The 20,221-nt window shown below is 35.9% G+C and overlaps 1 protein-coding gene across 1 annotated transcript in view; it reads left to right on the top strand.

Moving 5' to 3' along the window:
* Window positions 1-20,221, top strand: part of LOC101968136 (uncharacterized) — a 59,217-nt gene that overhangs the window by 14,018 nt on the left and 24,978 nt on the right. The window contains exons 5-8 of the mRNA XM_078041916.1: window positions 446-499; window positions 1,055-1,159; window positions 2,086-2,139; window positions 2,403-2,507. Coding sequence (XP_077898042.1) covers window positions 446-499; window positions 1,055-1,159; window positions 2,086-2,139; window positions 2,403-2,507 — 318 coding nt within the window. The remainder of the gene's footprint in view (window positions 1-445; window positions 500-1,054; window positions 1,160-2,085; window positions 2,140-2,402; window positions 2,508-20,221) is intronic.

The following is a 20,221-nucleotide window of genomic DNA, read 5'->3' as shown; positions in this document are numbered from 1 at the left end:
ACTGTTAAACTTCTCTATCTCAAAACGGTATTAGTTAAATGAAAGTTCACTTTAAATTTATATCTTGAGTAGTGCACAATGGTACATGCCTGTAATCCCAGTGATTTAGGAGGAAGGAAGGAGGATCATTTGTGGAAGGCCAGCCTCAGCAACTCAGCAAAACCCTCAGCAACTTAGTAAAACCCTGTCTCAAAAAATGGAAAGGACAGGGCATGTAGCTCAATGGTAAAGCATCCCTGGTTGAATCCCCAGTAACAAAATAAATAAATTAACATCTTGATTTTTTTCTTCCCTCTGTTTCTTGTTTATTTTGAGTTAAAAGAGTTACTAGAGAAAATTATGAAAAACAGCTGAACTGTAACCCTTTACATTAAAAATTACATTTTTTCATGTCACTTTTCTGAGTCTAAGATTTGACCTCTGCCTGAATTATATTTTCTTACAGAGAACGAAAGTGTTGGTTTAAATGTGGTGATGGATGCAGCAAAAACTTTTACAGGTAAGTGAGAAGTTAGGGTGGAAAGGGCATTCATTATTAACTAAGACCTTTATAGGAAAATAAAGAATGCTTTATAGGAAAGAACAGTATTTTTAAAAACAGTCATATTCTCTTCAGGCTGTTTATGACATGCTAAATTGACTCCTCTAAAATTTAACAGCAAAATGTTTGTTTCATAAAACTATTGTTTGATATTAGATTTTTCCTATACAAAGCTATATTATGTAGAGTTAGGAATAATAGTATTTCCACATCACTTCAAGGTGAAGTTTTTGTAATATATATAGTTACCACAAAAAGACCCCATAATTCAGATGATACGATGGTATTTGACTTGTATCTGGAATTGTATGGACTTTTCTTTCTCTTGACTTTAAAGTATAGACTTTCTAACTGCACAATCACATGTCCTTTAATCTGTGTAATTTGACAAGTTTCATTGTAAATATTGCTCCTGTAATTAAGGAGAATGTCACATAGGAATCGTTTTCATAATTTGAAATCATTAGGCTATTGAAAAAATTCTCCATGTTAACAATTCCTGTCTTTCTAAAGGAGAGAAGGCTGATGTCAGTGATCTGGGCAAAGTGCTGAGGAAAATGGGTCTGATACTCACCAATGAGGAGCGAAAGAAGCTGCTGGAAACTCTGCCCACTAACAGTAAGTATTTACCACACTCTTTGAAGAAAGGCTTTTGGAACTTGGATGTGAAAACTTATGAAGTTATGTTAGGTGTTTGTCCAGTAAAACCCATTTAGAAAACACAATTCTTGGGGCTGGGGATGTGGCTCAAGTGGTAGCGCGCTCGCCTGGCATGCGTGCGGCCTGGGTTCGATCCTCAGCACCACATACCAACAAAGATGTTGTGTCCGCCAAGAACTAAAAAATAAATATTAAAAATTCTCTCTCTCTCTCTCTCCTCTCTCACTCTCTCTTTAAAAAAAAAGAAAACACAATTCTTACACTAGAAGAAATCTTGTTTCATGTTTTTTTAACTTATATTTTATTGATTGATTGATTGATTGATTGGCACTGGGAATTGAATCCCAAGACATCTATACTGAGGTACATCCCCAGTCCTTTTTTTTTACATTTTATTTTGAGAGAGAATCTTGCTAAATTGCCAAGGCTAGCCTCAAACTTGAAACCCTCCTGAATCGCTGGGACTATAGGCATGCACTACCATGCCCAGCAAGTGATTTATATTTTAATACTGAAAGCTGGCAACCTCTTTCACTAGTCTCCACCATCAAATACAAATTGTTCTGTAGCCCTGGGGGCATTGCCTAATCTAAGTCATTTACAAGAAGAGGGAAATCAGGGAAGTAAGAGAAGGAAGGAAAAAGCAAGAAACAGGAAATTAAGACTTTTTAATTTAATCAATGAGTACATTAATAACAGAAAGCGCTTACTTTATCTTTGGTTTAATTCTCACACGAAGGTAAAAATAGAATGAACTTCCAAACAAATCAGAAAGTTGTTTGGGTGTTTTCCCACAAAATTAAAGATGTTGTGTTGTCTTTGTGTAGTCTTTGTTAGTCTTCCCATCATTTAACCTACATTCTGAATAGTGTCTTATCTTACAGGTGGTGGAAAGATATATAAGAATAGATTGCTAAAAGGTGTGAAAGCCCTTACTGGTGAGTGAGCAAGTTTCACCTTACTGGTGAAAGATCAAGTTTAAAAAAAAAAAAAAGAAAACTTATGCTTAGAAATTTCTTTCAGATGTTCAATTTTGCTTCCTGCACTATTTTCCATTGTTACGACTCATAACTTATGAGTCTTCTCTGGGTGCACAGAATTTGGGGATTATAAGTAAAGTACTGCATTACTGTAGGAAATTTTGACACTGTTTTACTTGTATAGACTGGCTGTTGTTTCAACCATTCTCTTTCTTCCTAAGGGCCACGAGTCAAAATCAAAAAAGTGGAATCTCTTTTGGAAAATATGGGAATTAAAATCAAAGACAAAGAACTTCGGGAACTAATGACTGAACTATCAACTGATGGTGAGTATTACAGACATCAATTTGCTCTTCACGGGAAACAGCTCTCCTATTAGAAGAGGTGAAAGAAAACTTTTTTAGTATCACAAGGAAATAAATGAAAATAGGAAGACTTACTCCTGAGTCATGAAGGAACACCATCTTTAAAAATGCCTTTGAAAATGGAAGTCTGGAATGCTATTTGCAGGACTCAGCCTTGCCTGAAAGTACTGCATACCTAAGGAACTAAAAGAATGAGTTGAAGGGGTTCTAGGGTTGTGGCTTAGTGGTAGAGCACTCACTTAGCATGTGTGAGGCCCTGGGTTCAATCCCCTTCAATCCCCAGCACCACATAAAAATAAATAAACAAAATAAAGGTGTCATGTTCATCTACAACTAAAAGTTTTTTAAAAAGAATGAACTGAAGGGAAATTTAGGAGAAAAATTAAGGAAGTCAAAAGTCAGATGATGGGGCTGGGGATGTGGCTCAAGCGGTAGCGCGCTCGCCTGGTATGCGTGCGACCCGGGTTCGATCCTCAGCACCACATACCAACAAAGATGTTGTGTCCACCGAAAACTGAAAAATAAATATTAAAAATTCTCTCTCTCTCTCTCTCTCTCTCTCTCTCTCTCTCTCTCTCTCTCTTTAAAAAAAACAAAAAGGTCAGATGATGAACTAGGAGAGAAGGGTTGCAAGAAAAAGACCTAATATCCCTAATGTAAAAAAAAAGGTTTTGCAAATTGGTAAAAAATAGAATATGAAATAGGCAAATATGGAAATAGGTGACTGTAGAAAATGAAATGTAATGTAAATGCCCAATAACATATGAAAAGATGTTTAATTTCACCAATAATCATGAAAATACAAAGTACAAATAAAACATGATTCAGAACTATTTTCACTCCTTGGATTAGCAAAAATTAACAAGCCTGACAATATCTATTTCTTATGAGGGTATCTAGTTTGAGTAAGAATTGCCATTGTTATATATCTTTTTATAAAAGTTGTTTTGTAGGTGGGTACAAATATGTAACAATAAATCTCATCAATATGAATGACTATGATGCACCAATAAAAAGTGGCATGGGGGGGTCATCTTGCAGTAAATAGGGAGAAAAAAAATCTTCCCTTTTTTCAAGTGAATCCACTACATCCCTTAACTGTAGCATATAGTATTTCTTTGTGCTGAATCACCATCCCTGTTCTGCCATGAACTTGCTGACAAATAATTCGACCCTACTTAATCTTACTTCCTTCATACGTAAAAAAGGGGAGTTGAACTTAATGGTTCTCTTCTTAATGGTCACTTCTTGCTTCATAGAATATTCCCCCTTTTCTCGGGCATCATTGATTTCTCCCCCTCTGCTGTAGTTCTCTAGATATTTTCATTGACTGCAGATATGCTTTTTTATCACACTTGCCCCCTATCAGCCATTGCTCCTCTTAGTTCCTGTCCACAAGAGAGTTGTTTTTAAAAAGCTGCCATTACTCACTGTCTCCACTTCCTCACCTCCCACTCTTCAGCACGTTCTAATCAGGTTTTCGTCCCCACCACACCACTGAACCAGCTCTCAAAAAGGTCACCGAAGATGAGCTGGGGTTGTGACTCTGGAGTAGAGTGCTCATCTGGCATGCATGAGGCACTGGGTTTGATCTTCAGCATCGCATAAAAATAAAATAAAGATATTGTGTCCACCTAAAAATAAAAAATAAAAAAAAAAGATCACCGATGACCTACCTGCCTCTTGGCAAGATTAATAACTGACTGCCTGTTCTGATTTCATCTGACATCTTGGCAGCATTTGACTAAGTGGCTACCCTCTCTTTACTAAAACATTTTTTTCTTTGTACCTTCAAAGTCCTATATTCACCTGGCTTTCTTTTTTTTCTTACTGACAGCTTCTTCTCCATTTTCTGATTCTTCCTCCCCTACAAGACTCTCTAAATAATTAAATGCCCCAGGAATCAATCCATGGCTGCCTTTTTTTTCCTTTGTATGACTTTTAAAAAGCATCTTACTTTATTTTCCAGTTGTTAAAAAGATAAGCAAGTGTTGCTTTGTGTGCTTTAAATAAAATTTAACAAATGGCATGGTGATTTTTTTGTTCTTTTTAGTTATATATGACAGTAGAGTATATTTTGACATGTTTATACAGACATGGAATACATTTTATTCTAATTAGGGTCCCAGTCTTGTGATTATACATGATGTGGAGATTCACTGTGGTATATTCATATATGTGCATAGAAAAGTTATGTCAGATTCATTCTACTGTCTTTTTTATTCCTGCCCTCCGTCCCTTCCCTTCATTCCCCTTTATCTAATGAAATTCTCTTCTTCCCCTCCACCACCCTTATTATGTGTTAGCATCCACATATCAAAGAGAACATTTGGCCTTTCGTTTTATGGAATCGGCTTATTTCACTTAGCATAAATCTCCAATTCCATCCATTTACTGGCAAAAGTCATAAAGTCATTCTTTTTTATGGTGGAATAATATTCCATTGTGTATACAGACTGCATTTTCTTTATCCATTCATCTGTTGAAGGATACCTAGGTTGGTTCCATAGCTTAGCTATTGTGATTTGAGCAGCTATAAGTATTGATGTGGCTGTGTCACCATAGTATACTGATTTTAAGTCCTTTGGGTATATACCAAGAAGTGGGATAACTGGGTCAAATATTGGTTCCATTCCAAGTTTTCTGAAGAATCTCCATAGAGCTTTCCAGAGTAGTCCCACTGTATAAGTGTGCTCTTTTCCCCACATCTGCACCAACATTTATTGTTACATGTATTCTTGATTGTTGCCATTCTGACTAGAATGAAAAGGAATCTCAGTGTAGTTTTAATTTGTATTTTTCTAATTGATACAGATGTTGAACATTTTTTTATACATTTGTGGCCCATTTGTATTTCGATTGTTAAGTGTCTGTTTAGGTCCTTTGCCCATTTATTGATTGGGTTATTTGGGGTTTTTTGGGGGGGGGTGTTGTTTTGTTTTGTTTTGTTTTTGTGTGTTCAATTTTTTTGAGTTAATTATATATCCTGGATATTAATGCTCTATCTGGGGTACAGGTGGCAAAGATTTTCTCCCATTCTATAGGCTCTCTCTTCACATTCTTGTTTCCTTTGCTGAAAAGAAGCTTTTTAGTCTGATATCCTCCCATTTATTGATTCTTGATTTTACTTCTTATGCTTTAGAAGTCTTGTTGAGGAAGTCACTTCCTAAGCCAACATGATGAAGTGTTGGGCCTACATTTTCTTCTAGTAGTTGCCTAGGTCTTTGATCTACTTTGAGTTTCGTGCAGGGTGAGAGATAGGGGTTAAGTTTCATTCTGCTACATATGGATTTCCAATTTTCCCAAACCCATTTGTTGAAAAGGCTATCTTTTCTCCAGTGTGTGTTTATGACATCTTTGTCTACCCTCTTCCTAGGAGATTGCATCCAGTCTTCTTGAACCAGATAACTTTTCCAAACTGATCAAGTAAATATATTTCTCTAGCTCAATCTCCCTAAGCCAGGAATGGCATATCAAACTAGCTATTTGGAATTTCCCCCTTGTATTTCTAAAAGGTACCACCTATTCAATTGCATTTACAATTCCCCAGGAAAGTCTCAAACCCTCCCTAGTGCAGTAAAGGCATGCAGTCATCCTGTTTAGTGAGTTTCATTTTTGAATTCTTTTTCCTGTATATCCCACATTCAAATCTAGACCCTACCTGAAAAACATATCCTGAATCTATCTCCACTGCTGAAACCATAGCTTAAGCCATCTTTCTCTCCTTCCTGGGTTCAACCCCTCATACTGCAAGATTATTTTCCTGAAATAATCTTCTAAGTCTCTCTCCATTTCTCCAGTTTCCTAATCCTGTACACAAAAGCCAGAGTAATAACTTTTGACAGTTGAATCAGGTCAAGTTACTCCCCTTCTTCAAAGCCCCCAATGACATTTCATTGCAACTGGAAAAATAATCAAACTTTGAATCTTAAAAATCAAACTTTAGGCTGAGTGTAGTGGCATACATTGTAATCCCAGTTTATGGGGAGGCTGAGGAAGGAGAATTAAGGCCAGCCCAGGCAACTTAGCAAGAACTTCTTGATTTGGCCCCTTTCACACAGGCCTTCTTTCTGATTCTTCATCATATCAAACTCATTTCCATCTTAGGATATTGCACATACTCTTCTTGGAATATTCTTCCCATCATTCAGGCCTCAATCCAAATGGACTCTTCTCAGAGAGGCCTTCCCTGATCTGTCCATTTGATGCAATCCTATCTTTTATTATTCTTTATTAGATTTTATTTTATTTTGCAGTATTGGGATTGAACTTAGAACAACTCTACCACTGAATACCTCCCCGGCTCCTTTTCTTTCTTTCTTTCCTTTTTTTTTTTTTTTTTTTTTTTTTGAGTTTTACTAACAGGCTGGCCTCAAACTTGTGATCATCCTGCTTCAGTCTCCTGAGTAGCTGGGATTATAGGTGTATGCCTAGCACCTATTTTATACCATCTTAACAGAGCCTCAAATTGTATTTTTTTTTCTTTTTACATTTTGTTTTCTGCCTTCCCCACTAGATTGTACATTCCCTGAGAATAAGAATTTGGTCAACTTACTTATTTTTGTACCTTCAAGGCTTAACAAAGTGCAAAGAGCACATGGAAGCAACATAGAAGGTGCTCCGTAAATATGAAATAAAAATATGTAGAGTCAGGCTTATTTACCCTGTCTCCCTACATTTAACCATAATCAATCACTTGTTTTAGACAATTCTGGTGATCTCTAAATAAAGAAAAAAGGAAGATACAATAATGATTCATATTTATGAGGATATAGCTTAATGGTAGAGCACTTGCCTAGCGAGTGTGAGGCCCTGGGTTCAATCCCTCATACTGCAAGATGATGATGATGATGATGATGATGATGATGATGATGATGATAATGATGATGATAATGATGATTCATTATAGACTAAAAGAATTTTTTCTAAGATAACACTAATATCCCTGAGGATAGGCCCATAAAATTCTGAGGAAAATTACAAAAAAGATCAATGAATTCTTCTGATCTTTGTAATTTCAAAACTTAAAACAGTTCAAATTTTGTGAGTTTCAGTAACATCAGCTTATCTGAGTCTTAAGAATATATTTCCCTTGCTTTACAGATAATGGAACAGTTGATCTGAATGATCTGATGGATACAGTCAGTTATGTCAAGGGTGAGTTTCCAGCTATGATAGAAAAAAAATCTTATAAATAGCATCTTAATACTTTGCAATTAATAGTGGAAAAAAATATTTCCCATAACCTTTTGTATAACTTATGTTCCATTTTTGTGGATGCTGCTGAACTGAGAAAACAATTACAAATCTATATTTATATATTGATATCCATGATATTCTCTGAAATTTTCTCCAAAGAGTTCAATGTCAAGAACCACAAAACTTCTTGTACCCTTTTCCCCACTAGAAATTCATCCTATGGAATTAATTTTATTGAGTAAAAGAAAAAAAAACTTTGCCCAAAGACTTTCATTCTCATATTAGTAAGAATATTTAAAAAGGTTAGAAATATCTAACAATATGGGAATTACTATATAAGCCATGGTATTCGGTTTAATGGGGTAGAATTGTGTTGAAATGCCAACTGTGAAAATTATGTGGCAGCCTGGAAATATGTTTATAAAGGAATAGTTTTAGGTTGGAAAAGCAAAATACAAAATTGTACACATATTAAATTTTCACATTACAAAAATACAATCTTATTTTCAAGACCAGAATGGGGTATGAACAACTAAAAAAAATTATGATAGGGTAGTAGAATTATATTTTCCCCTTTTACATTATTATATTTTCTTTACTGTTATTACATTATTTATATAATACATGAGAAAATAATGCATTCTGATTGTATTGAGATTAATAAAATTCCTGGAATACATAGTGCCCAGAGAAGCAAACTATAGGCAAATATATTTTTAAATAAATAAAATTTAAATTTTCAAAACTGATATGAATTGCTGGGTACAGTGGCACATACCTGTAGTATGGGAGGGTGAGGCAAGAGAATCACAAGTTTAAGGCCAGTTTGGCAACAAAGGCAACATAGGTAACATGGGCCACACTGGGAGACTTTGTCTCAAAAAAATTATAAATAGGTGTATAGGAAAAAGTTCAGTATTTACATGGGATAAAGGGAAGGAAGAGAGTAAAACTAAATTTCTATAAGTAGCTTAACTTGGCAGGGATTTTGCAACAACCTACCAGTCAATTCTTACCACCAAGTGTACTTTTCTTCTTTGTAGCAAATTTATGACCCTCTAAAACAGAATTAAAGACATAGGACCTTTTTCTGACTCTCCTATTAATTCTGGGTGCACGTGGGTCATGGTATATATAAACACAGTTAGTATTTTTGATCGTAATATTCGTTCCATAATATTTCTGCAACTCATTTCTCAACTTTTTTAAGGAGAGGTGATTGATGTCGAGAACTTAAACAACCTTTTAGCAAGTGAGGGGATTGAGCTCACCAAAGGAGAAATGAAGGATCTGATGCCTCTCTTGACATTTAATGGTGAGACTGTGTGTGTGTGTGTGTGTGTGTGTGTGTGTGTGTGTGTGTGTATGTATAAAATCATATTTTCTTCCTAAAAGTACATTTTTGGTATCTTCTATAGAAGATCCTCAAAATGATCCTTACTTTTACATCACCTAGTGCAGTGGTTCTCAAATTTGAATGTGCACATAAATCATCTCATCATCTTGTTAACATGCAGATTTTGATCCAGGTCCACTGTAGAACCTGAGGTTCTGCCTTTATAATAAACTCCCAAGTGATGCCAGGGATGGTAGTTCACAAACCACATTTTGCCTATTAAGGATCTAAAAGGTGAAGAAAAGAGATAATATATTAAGGTTTTGCCTGGACTTTTATTTTCTAAAATCATAAGTACAACCAATATGCTAATTTTTCCCTAAGGAAATGATTCCAGTCCAAAAAAAGAAGGGAAAGTAATAAAGTGGTTGACATAAGAAAATAAAAATGAGCTGGGCATGGTGGCACATGCCTGTAATCCCAGTGACTTGGGAGGCTGAAGCAGGAGAATCACAAATTCCAAGCCAGGGACTGGGGATGTACCTTAGTGATTAAGCACCTGTGGGTTCAATCCCTGGTACAAAAGAAAAGAAAAATGAGTATTAGAGAGGGACATACAGGAGGAAGAGGAGTTTGGGGTTGGTTGATTTTTTTTATTTGTTTATTGAGATTTTTAATATTGTTTATTGAGTCTAGTTACATGGCTAACCCACTGGCCTTATATTATATAACTACATTTTTACTTCTACCACTTTCTTGTTGTTCCAATACAAAATAAAAAATTATCTAAGATACCAGGCACAATGGTGTATGCCTGTAATCCCTGCAACTCAGGAAGCTGAAATAGGAGAATCACAAGTTTAAGGCTAGCCTTAACAACTTAGCAAGACCCTGTCTCAAAATAAAATATAAAAAGAACTTGGGATACAGCTCAGTGGTAAGGCACCCCTAGATTCAATCCCCAATACCAATAAATAAATAGAAAGATAAATCAATCAATCCACCGATCCATCCATCCCCTGGTCAGAAGTCAACTCTCCCTTCTCTAAACTACTTCCCCTCCCCTGAGTTACTGGAGTTGAACCCAGGGTCTCATGCATAGTAGGTAGACACTACCACTGAGCTATACTTCCACCTCCCTTCTCTGAACTCTTATAGGGTTTTATCAGTTCTTCTCATTAGAAACTCAGAATATTCTGCCTTATACTTTGAATTATTTTGTATATGCTTCTAGCTCCTTGAGAACAGGAAAAACAATCTCTGATATTTCTGGATTATCTACTCTTTCTAAAAAATTCCTCCTGTGTTTCCTTTTTCAATTAATGGACATATATTCAACTGCTCAAGCCAAAATCTTAAGGCCTTATCTTTGCTTTCTCCTCTCTCAGTTTCTCACATTCATTCATCAAGTTCTGTTAATTCATGCTCATAAACATTTTTTGCCTACTTTTCTTGCCTACTTCCTGAATCCTAATACTGACCAATATTATCTCTTGCCTAATTGACCGTAGTGGCCTTTCTGTTAATCTCCCTGCTCCCAATCATGCCTTCATGCTTCTTTCCAATCCATTCTGCACCCAAGGTGATTTTGTTATTTTTTGTTTTGTTTTGTTTTTGGTACTAGAAATTGAACCCAGGGGTGCTTTATCAATGAGTTGCATCCCCAGCCCTTTTTATTTTGAGACAGAATCTCCCTAAATTGCCAAGGCTGGCTTTGAACTTGTGATCCTCCTTCCTCAGCCTCTCAAGTTGCTCCAAGTGTACACTGCCATGCTCAGCCCCAGGGTATTTTCTAAAACCTAAATATGATCATGCCACTATCATAGTTTTAAACCTTTCAAAGATGTTCCACTTGCCTCAAGGTCTTCATGATAATACCACCAGCCTCCTTCCATTCCTCTGTGTATGTTCAGCTTCAACCACACAGACCAAGTTGAAAGTTCCACAGATATCTTGTACTCTCCCTAGAAAACTATCCCCCACCCCCAAAGAAGGTGCATAAACCCTCCAGTTTGCTGAGATGATGTCATCCCTTGAATGGGGTAAGCCGGGCATCAATCTTATTTTAGTAGATACTGAATCCTACCTTGGGTAAGTTAGGGGAATGTATGCTTATTCATTAATAGTTTGGGTTTCCTACTTTGAAAGAATCTTCAGTCTCTGCTTTGCATTCCTTCTACATGTTGCTGTAACTCAACAGGACACTGTCTAATCCCAGCACTTCCTAACTCAATCCTGGATGGGTAGCTGATTTTACTGAAACTGCTTCGACTTGAATAATCAATGCCTTATCCTTACAGATTCTACAACCATTCATAACTTCAGGGAATTTTTATTCATTTTCTGTTCCTCAAGCTCCAGCCTCACATTTTGTTGCTGGGAAGGAACAAAGTGAAATATGGTTAGAGTTCTGAAAAAAAGTGAGGGAGAAAGAGGTGAATGCTGTTAAGTCTCAAGACTTATTTTGAAGAACTTAAAAATAAGTCTACTTGTCCTACAATGTGCCTGAAACTATCCCTCCTCCTCCTAGTCCTTTCCCCAGCTAGCCTGCCTTCCTCCCACAGTTTCCATCATTGAATTTACTCATTTCCACACATTTTTTAAAAATTACTTTCTTATCAGAATCCTCTCTCTCTCTCTCTCTCTCTCTCTCTCTCTCTCTCTCTCTCTCTTTGATAAATTCAAAACATGTATTTATAAAATGCTTAATCTGCCAACTCAGGAGCCCAAGGTGTGGAGTGGAGTGGGGGTGGGCAGCTGCCCTCCATATCAGCAGAGCAGGACTACAGGAGTACAGCCCTCCCTCCCTTTCCTTTCTATTCAGACACCCAATGGGCCTCTGTACCCTCCTGGGATTATACAATCACAAAACAGGACCCTAGAGGTTTCTTGAGTCTCTGCTTACCAAGGAGGCTAAGTGCAACCCTACCAGCCCATCCCTGAACAGAGTCCCCCAGATAGGACAGAGCAGGGAAAGGCTAGGCAGGGAAGGGCTGAGAAGGGTAGATGGGTACTGGAAGGGGCTGATGGTAGCAGATAGGTGTTGCCTTCTGCCTGCAGGTGGGGAGCACCCTGACTGGGTGGGCTGAGAAGGGCTCATCACCAGGCTGGGGCCCCCAGCTTTTTTGGTAATAAGTTGACATCAGAGTATAGCCAAAGAATACTGCTTCATGGGAAGCAGCTAGTGGTGAGAGCTATGGCCTGGCTCCTGGGGTCTGGGAGGAGCTGGGAGAAGGGACAGTGTGAAAGCAAAACAAGGGGCAGCAGCTTCAGGTTCCTGTACCTCAAAACCCCCTTAAAATTCTTGATAGTGCCATCCAGGGACCCTTTCTGTCCTCAGAATAAAAATTTTAAAAAGGGCTAGGACTGAGTGGCCTAGCATGCCTGAGGCCCTAGGTTCAATCCCCAGTACCTAATTTTTAAAAAAAAAGACTAGAGATGTTTGTCTCCCTGAAAAAAGTTAGCCTCTTTTTCATCACACTCACCTAAAGGAAAAACGATTCCAAATTCCAAAGCAAATTCATGGAGTAAGTTTCAGCCCTCTGCTACTTTTTATAACTTAACAGTTTTTATCAACTTTTATGGGTTTTTATATGAATCAAAATGTTTTGCAGGAAATGGGAAGGTTACCATGAATTCAATAATGGAGGGCCTGAAGAAGTTTAGACGTGAGTGAAAATTCATGATACAACTTAAAATTGATAGTCTGATGCTATGTTTAATTTATATGTGATTACAAAAGTAAATATTAAAAATTTTTCTTTATTTAGAGAATGAATGAAAAAGGAAAATTTTAATAATTCTACCCTCCAATGATAATCCATAATTTTATCACCATAAACTTTCCCTTATACACTTCCCTTATGTGTTTATGTTCTGTGCCTGTATAGAAAAGAATGAATGCGAGTTTTGAACATTATGCTAAAAATTGGTAAGAGGAGGCAAAGTAAAGCTTGTCTTTGGCCCTCTTCTCATAGACACAGAACCTCAACCTGAGCTTTATTCTTAAGAAATTTTTATTTGCTCTCTATGCCTACATTTCACAAACAAGTATGACCAAAAAAAAAAATTGTGATATGTCTCCAAAAGCCACATTGTGTTTCAAAAAAGAATTTAAGATTGATTTAAGGAACTTTATGTGAGTATACATAAAATTAATTTTAATAAGAAAATACAAACTTCAATTCTGGGTACCCATACTTATATTTTTCAAGTTCAAAAAAAAATATTGTTCAGAAAGACACACAAGTCGGGCATAGTAGCACAAACCTGTAATCCCAGATACTTGGACTAGACATAAGTATAATGATTTTTTCACACTTAAGTAACTTTTCCCCCAATTTCTAATGTATCATTTGTATTTCTAAGAAAAAAAAAGAGTATAGATTTCAGTTACCTGAGAATGATAACAGAAATACCTATATCAACATATGTACAACCTCAAGACCTGCTAATATTTCTGTCTTTTGATACTGAACATTCAGAACTCCTCCCAGACTTCAGAGGTACATGGATTACAAAGTTCTACTTGAGAATTTACAAAACTACACTTATAAGAGACATAGAGAAACTCTAATATATACATTTAGAAAAAAATAAGTGTAAAAAATAAAGTCTGATTCTTTTCTGAAAAAGAAATTATCTATGTCACATTCTCAACCAGAATGCTGCTACATGCAGTGTCTAAGAATGACATAGGGTGCCTCTAGCAAACTACTCTCTAGGAAGGGAGAAGAATCAAACAATAGGGAGAAGAAAATGTGTGGGAGGAGAGATCAGACGAAGGGATATAAAAGGCATTTGATAGGTTTTTCTTAATTCTATAAACTATATGTGCTCATATTTGAATTAACCTTCCCTCAATAAAGAGGATATTTCTACTTTATGTGTACTACTTTCTGTGTGATGTATTACCTTGTATAGCCTCCATAACCTAAAAGTATCACTAAACATTTTTCATGCTTTTATAACCTGCCACAAATTTTTCTTTTTTTAAAAAATAGTACAGAGTTGGCTTCTCTGGCTAGACCAAACCAAACCAGATATAAGAAACCAGGCTGCTATGTCCATCATCTTTCTCCTAAGAGTTAATCTCATCATGTTTTAAAAAACTACCTAATATTTTGAAGGGCAAAAAATGAATAAATGATAAATGAATAGTCTTGATTTCAATTCTGATTCTAGTGCTTTTAATTTTTTTGCTTTTGGAGTTTAATACATTAAGGAGGCAAAAGAAGAAATATGAATTAAGATAACTTCAACATTTTCTTCAGTTTCCCACTCTCTGGAGAGAAAATAAGATAAACTATATCCCTCCTATTTCACTTTCTGTAACTTCAGAAATTTATATGATCTTGACTCTTTTAATTTTTTTTTTTTTTAGTTGTAGTTGGACACAATACCTTTATTTCACTTATTTATTTTTATGTGGTGCTGAGGATCAAACCCAGGGCCTTGCACGTGCTAGGCGAGCGCTCTACTGCTGAGCCACAACCCCAGCCCTGCCCCCCTATCTTGACTCTTAATCTTGTCTTTAAGCAAAAAGAACAGTGTCTCTACAGAAGCTGATAAAAGCTCCCAGTTCTATTAAAGGTGAGTGTGAAACCTGATGTGAAGGCGTTGTGAAGACAGGGGTTTAGTACTTTGACTTATAGCTTTTAATCCCACAGTTGTTTTCCCTAATGGTTTTGTTGGTTTCTACCCTCTGTCTACTAATCCATAGGTGATTGGACATGGTTAGTTCTCAAAAGTTTTTCTAAGTTCCTTTTGCCTTTTGCCACAGCATCATATTGATTATTAGGTTTCTTATATTGTTTTCTAGTGGCTTCACTTGCTACTTTTTTTTAGCTTCTAATCACAGTGCAGTTTACAAAGTAGGTGTTCCTGGTTCTGCCATTAAAGAAACAAAACTTTAGTCTCTTTAGCAATAAAATGAAAAGGATGAATGTGGCTGATAATCTATTACTTCTCTTTTAGCTTTAAAAAATTCTAGGACTAGAGAGGTACTGGGGATTGAACCCTGTGGTGTCTACACTGAGCTGCATTCCCACCCCTTTTTATTTTTTATTTTGAGGCAGAGTGTCACTAAGTCACTGAGGCTGGCCTTGCAGTCCTCCTGTGTCAGCCTCCTGGGTTTCTGGGACTACAGGCATGAGCCTGGCTGAGTCTACACTTAAATTTTTGTTTGCTTTTTCAAATTTTTCCAAAGCATATTTGCAGAGATATTAAATTGTGAGGCTACTGTAATAACAATAGTTTCTGGATTATCTCATTAATCTGTACAAATAAATGAGAATGTTTACATTCAATACAACTAACATAGTGTTTGACTGAATACATTCAAGAAGTAAAACAGAAGTTTGTTAGCTCTATTGAGAAACTGGCTTATAAGTTATGTCTAACCCCAGATCCTCCTACTTTTTTCACACTTAAAATGATAAAATTTTGATTATGTGCCTATTATGTGGATATCTTGACATAACCAAAAATTCATACACACTAGGATTTTGTCATTTAATGTTTTTTAAAAATTATACGAAGAACACCTTTTTAGGTGGCTAAAGAGAGTAATAATTGGTATCAGTGAAAAGAGAAGTTTATATAAGAACAGGGCTATTTTACTACATTTAATATCTCTTAGTTTGAATGTGTAATAAATGACTTTAACCAGTGGTGCCGCCCCCGACCAGCACAGGCAACTGAACTTAAGATCACTCGTGTGAATTTGCAGGGACACCAAATAAAACACAGACACAATTTCCCTTTACACAAGCTTCAGGACGGCTTCCCTGCTGTCCGCCTCAGGCTCCCCAAAAGGGAGAGCAAGAGAAGGTTAAGAGAGGATGACGAGAGAGAAAGAGCACGTTTGGAAGTGAGCTTTTATTGGGGGGACTCTGTTCTTAGAAAGTTCTATCCAAAAAAGGGCAGAAAGGGCAGGACTACAAGGGATAGGCGAGTGTAACTCAACCCTAGGGGCACATCCCACAAAGAGGAACCCTTACTATCCCAGATAGACCAAGCCACAGAGAATGCAGTGGTTGGTCAGAATCTGAGGCATCAGGACTGGAAGGGTGTGGTCATTCATTGTGGCTCTCCACACAGTGGTTTTATGCAATAATTAAATAAAATTTTCTGAAGATTAAACTGTGAAGTGTATCATCCCTCATCTAATTTTGTAATACAAAGTAACATCCTTCCTACTTTTCTTTATCTTGTAATTTATTTTTCTGCATGGTACATGATCAAATAAGCTTAAACCAAAATGTGCAATAAAGTTGAGTCTTTAGATAGTATCTAGTACATTATTAAGAAAGATTATTTCTATATTTTAAATGTTTTTGTTCATGTAGAAATCATCAGTTTAAATCTGTTTAAAAGACAGATGACTATATTTTAAATTTTGAGTATTAAATTTATAATGTCATTCTTACTGTTTTATCCTTACCATTTTGCAGTGTTTTTAGAAAATAGTAACTTACTAGCATTATTTTGTTGTTACTGTGTAAACATTGTAATAAATATTAAATTCTTAAAAAATAAAATAAAATTCTAGGATTAACTTGCAGCTGAAAGGAAACTATCAAAATGAAAATACAGCATACAGAATGGGAAAAATAGTTGGAAATTATATACTGACTAGGACTTAGTATCTAAAATATATAAAGATCCTTATAACTCAACAATAAAGAGACAAATACAGATATTTCCCCTTTTCCACAGTTGTATTTTCTGTAGCTCCAGTTGCCTATAGTCAATTGTAGTCCAAAGTATTAAATGGAAAATTCCAGAAATAAGCAAAGTGTAGTTGCACACACCTATAATCCCAGTAACTCCAGGATACTGATAAAGGAGGATCACAAGTTCAGTGCCAGCCTGGGAAACTTTGTGAGCTCCTGTCTCAAAATAAGTTTAAAAAGGGCTAGGGATGGCCACATCAGGGTTTATAGAACCATAATTCACAAAAGCTAAATTATGGAATCAACCCAGATACCTGTCAGTAGATGAATAGATTAAGAAATTATCGTATACTATATACATAAGTATATAAACATACATATGTATATATGTATATTGAATTTTTGGAATATATATACACAAAAGTTTGAAATTATGGCATTTGCTGGTAATTGGATGAAAATGGGGAATCTCATGCATGCTAATTAAAATAAACCAAATTCAGAAACTCAAAGCTCAAATGTTTTCTCTCATATGCAGAAGCTAGAATAAAATAAAGGAAAAGGGAAGGGAAGGATAAGGTAACATAAAGATAAAGGGAAGATCAGTAACGTGAAAGAAGGAAATTGAGAGACAGAATGGAGGCATGGGTAAGGAGAGATAATGGCAGAATGAATTTTTTAAAAATCATGTTATATGCACAAGTAAATATATGACAAGGAACTTCATTTTTATGCAAAGGTAGAAAGAACCAATCAAATATAAATAAATAGATGAGTAGGGAGTCCAGTAGAGCAGAGGAAGAAAAATGGGACAGAGAGGAAGACAGAAGGGAAAAGGCAGGATAATGAACGAAATTGAATTCCATGCATGTGTGAGTTTGTCGGGATGAACCCAATTACTATGAATAACTATAACATTCTAATAAAAACAATTTTTAAATAAAAAATTACTCAAAACTAAAAAAGAAAAGAAAGAAAAGTAAGTTTAAGACCAGCCTCAGAAACTTATTCTTACTGTGTCTCAAAATAAAAAAGTAAAACAGGCTGGGATGTGGCTCAGTGGTTTAAGTACCCCTAGTTTAACCCCAGTATATATTAAAAAAAAGACTAATATCATATGATTCCACTTATATGAGATATCTAGAGTAGGTATGATAATTGCCAGGGGTTGGTAGAAGTGGGAAATGGGGAGATGTTATTTAATGAATATAAACTTTCAGTTTTTCAAGATGAAAACATTCCATAGATTGGTTGCACAACAAAGTGAATATACTTAATGATAGTAAGTCATACACTTAAAAATTGGTAAGATGGTAAATTCTATGTGATATGTATTCTACCACAGTTAAAGGTAAATCATAATTTTAAAATTTTACTTCTAGCTGAGTGTAGTAACACTCGCCTATAATACCAGGTACTTGGAAGGCTGAGGCAGGAGGATCACTTCAGCCCAGGAATTTGAGGCCGTCTGGGAAATATGGTGATCCCTATCTCTAAAAACAAATATAAAATTTTACTTCTCACCAACCACATCAGATAGGAACTGTCATTATCCCTATTTTAAATCTTGGTAGCCTTTAACATAGTGAGCCCTTAATAAAAATATTTGTTGAATTAATTTATAAATTAAACCTTCTCATTCTTTCCTTTTGTGTTCCTGACCGGAATGAGAGGCTTAGTGGCAGTGAAGCCTGGGGCACTTTTGAAAGCCCCACTCTATCACTAGCTAAACCTTGGGTGCCATTGGCTTTGTTTAGCCATAACAGACTAAAGACACTCCTACTCTTGTGCTGGACAATTTACAATGCCACAAGATAAGTCAGATAATGAATATCAAGATTTCTGCTTAACACAATCTTTGCTTCAGTTACTTTTTTTAAGTCATTTTTCCTACTAATATTAAAAACCACAGTCTATGAGGGTTTGATTTTCCCTCCTCTTTCTAGGCTTAAACAATGAAATGGTTTTTAATCACCATTCAGTCAAGGTACCTGGAAAAAAATGTTTTACTCGAACAACTTTCAACTAACTAATGAAAATATATTAATACAATATTTAAAACTAAAAAACTTCCCCTTCCCTGAAATCTCAACAATGTCAAAATGTTCTGATTCTGTAGCTCACACTGTCACACACCCCAAGGGTGTGCTGAATGAACCACACTGAAAACACTAACTCTCTGTTAACACTCTAACACTGAAAGAAATTGGTGGCTCATTCTCCGCCTGGGCCTGAGACTGAGCATTGAATGAGGTCACAGTTGTATGATGGAACAAACCCTTTATTGGATTCTTCATCTGATTGAAGTCCCAAAGTAGTTAGTAGCCCAGCTTAAAAGTAGTAGATATCAGGATTTTTATGATTCTAGGCTGAGTCCTTTTTAAAAAAAAACAACTATTATCTCTATAAGAGATTGAAGATTCTTTTTTTAAGTAATGATTATTTTGAGCCATGAGGATGATTTCACAGCACCTTTCAAGTGCCTAAATTGTTGAGCATCTCCGGCGTTCCAGCTCTGTGGTAGGTTCCTAGATTCTGAACATATGTAATTGAGTGGTGTAGAAACAACTGCTTTCCAGGTTCTGAGGTGAAGACCTGGGAAAAATCAATTCTAACCCAACATTCAGAAACCTTTTCATAGTTTAAAATTAGTATTATTGTTTGTTATTCCTAAGTTAGGAACTCAGTTTACTTGTCAATGAACCACTTGATACACTCTATTGGAGCAATAAAAATAATAAAGGGAAAAGCCCTACCCCTAGTTCCTGGACCACAGGCCCTGTGTCTCAAATTATGCAGAAATGGAAAGGGAGGACTAGGGAGGCCATAGCAGTGAAGAGGCCATACAAGAGGATCTAAGGTAGCAAACAGCACTGTATTCCTTACCTGCTCCTACTTTTAAGAAAGACCAATGAGTTCAAAAGAACCGACAGGGCAGTGATATGTGTTCCAGTAAAAAACCCTGGGAAAATCTACTTACTACCAGACAGATATCTAAAAACAGAAATAAATAGGCAAATATTTTAGAAATGGTGTAAACATTTTATTCTTTGTCAATTATGCATGAAATGTTTTTGTTGCATAAATAAATTTTGTCTTTAAATAACTTCTTCCACATAGTTCTAAGATACTTTATCTGCATCAGTGTGGCCCCATTTTTATTATTTACTATGTACAACTTGATGGTTTGAGATATATATATATATATATATATATATATATATCTCCACATTGTGAAATAGTTCTACCATCCAGCATTAATATATCCAATGCCTTACGTTACTGTTGACAGAAGAGTAAGAACATTTAGGATGTGCTTTCTTAGCAAATTTCAAGTATACAGTATTATTACCTATAGTCACAATGTTACAGCATCAGTACTCATTTTGTGTAACTGAAATTTTGTACCTCTTGACCAATATCTCATAGCCCCCTTCTCCCAGCACTATACTCTCTGCTTTCAT

Source organism: Ictidomys tridecemlineatus, chromosome 3 (assembly GCF_052094955.1).
Source record: "Ictidomys tridecemlineatus isolate mIctTri1 chromosome 3, mIctTri1.hap1, whole genome shotgun sequence".
Lineage (NCBI taxonomy): Eukaryota > Metazoa > Chordata > Mammalia > Rodentia > Sciuridae > Ictidomys > Ictidomys tridecemlineatus.
The sequence above is the reverse complement of the archived record's forward strand: the minus strand, read 5'-3'. Positions and strand labels throughout refer to the sequence as shown.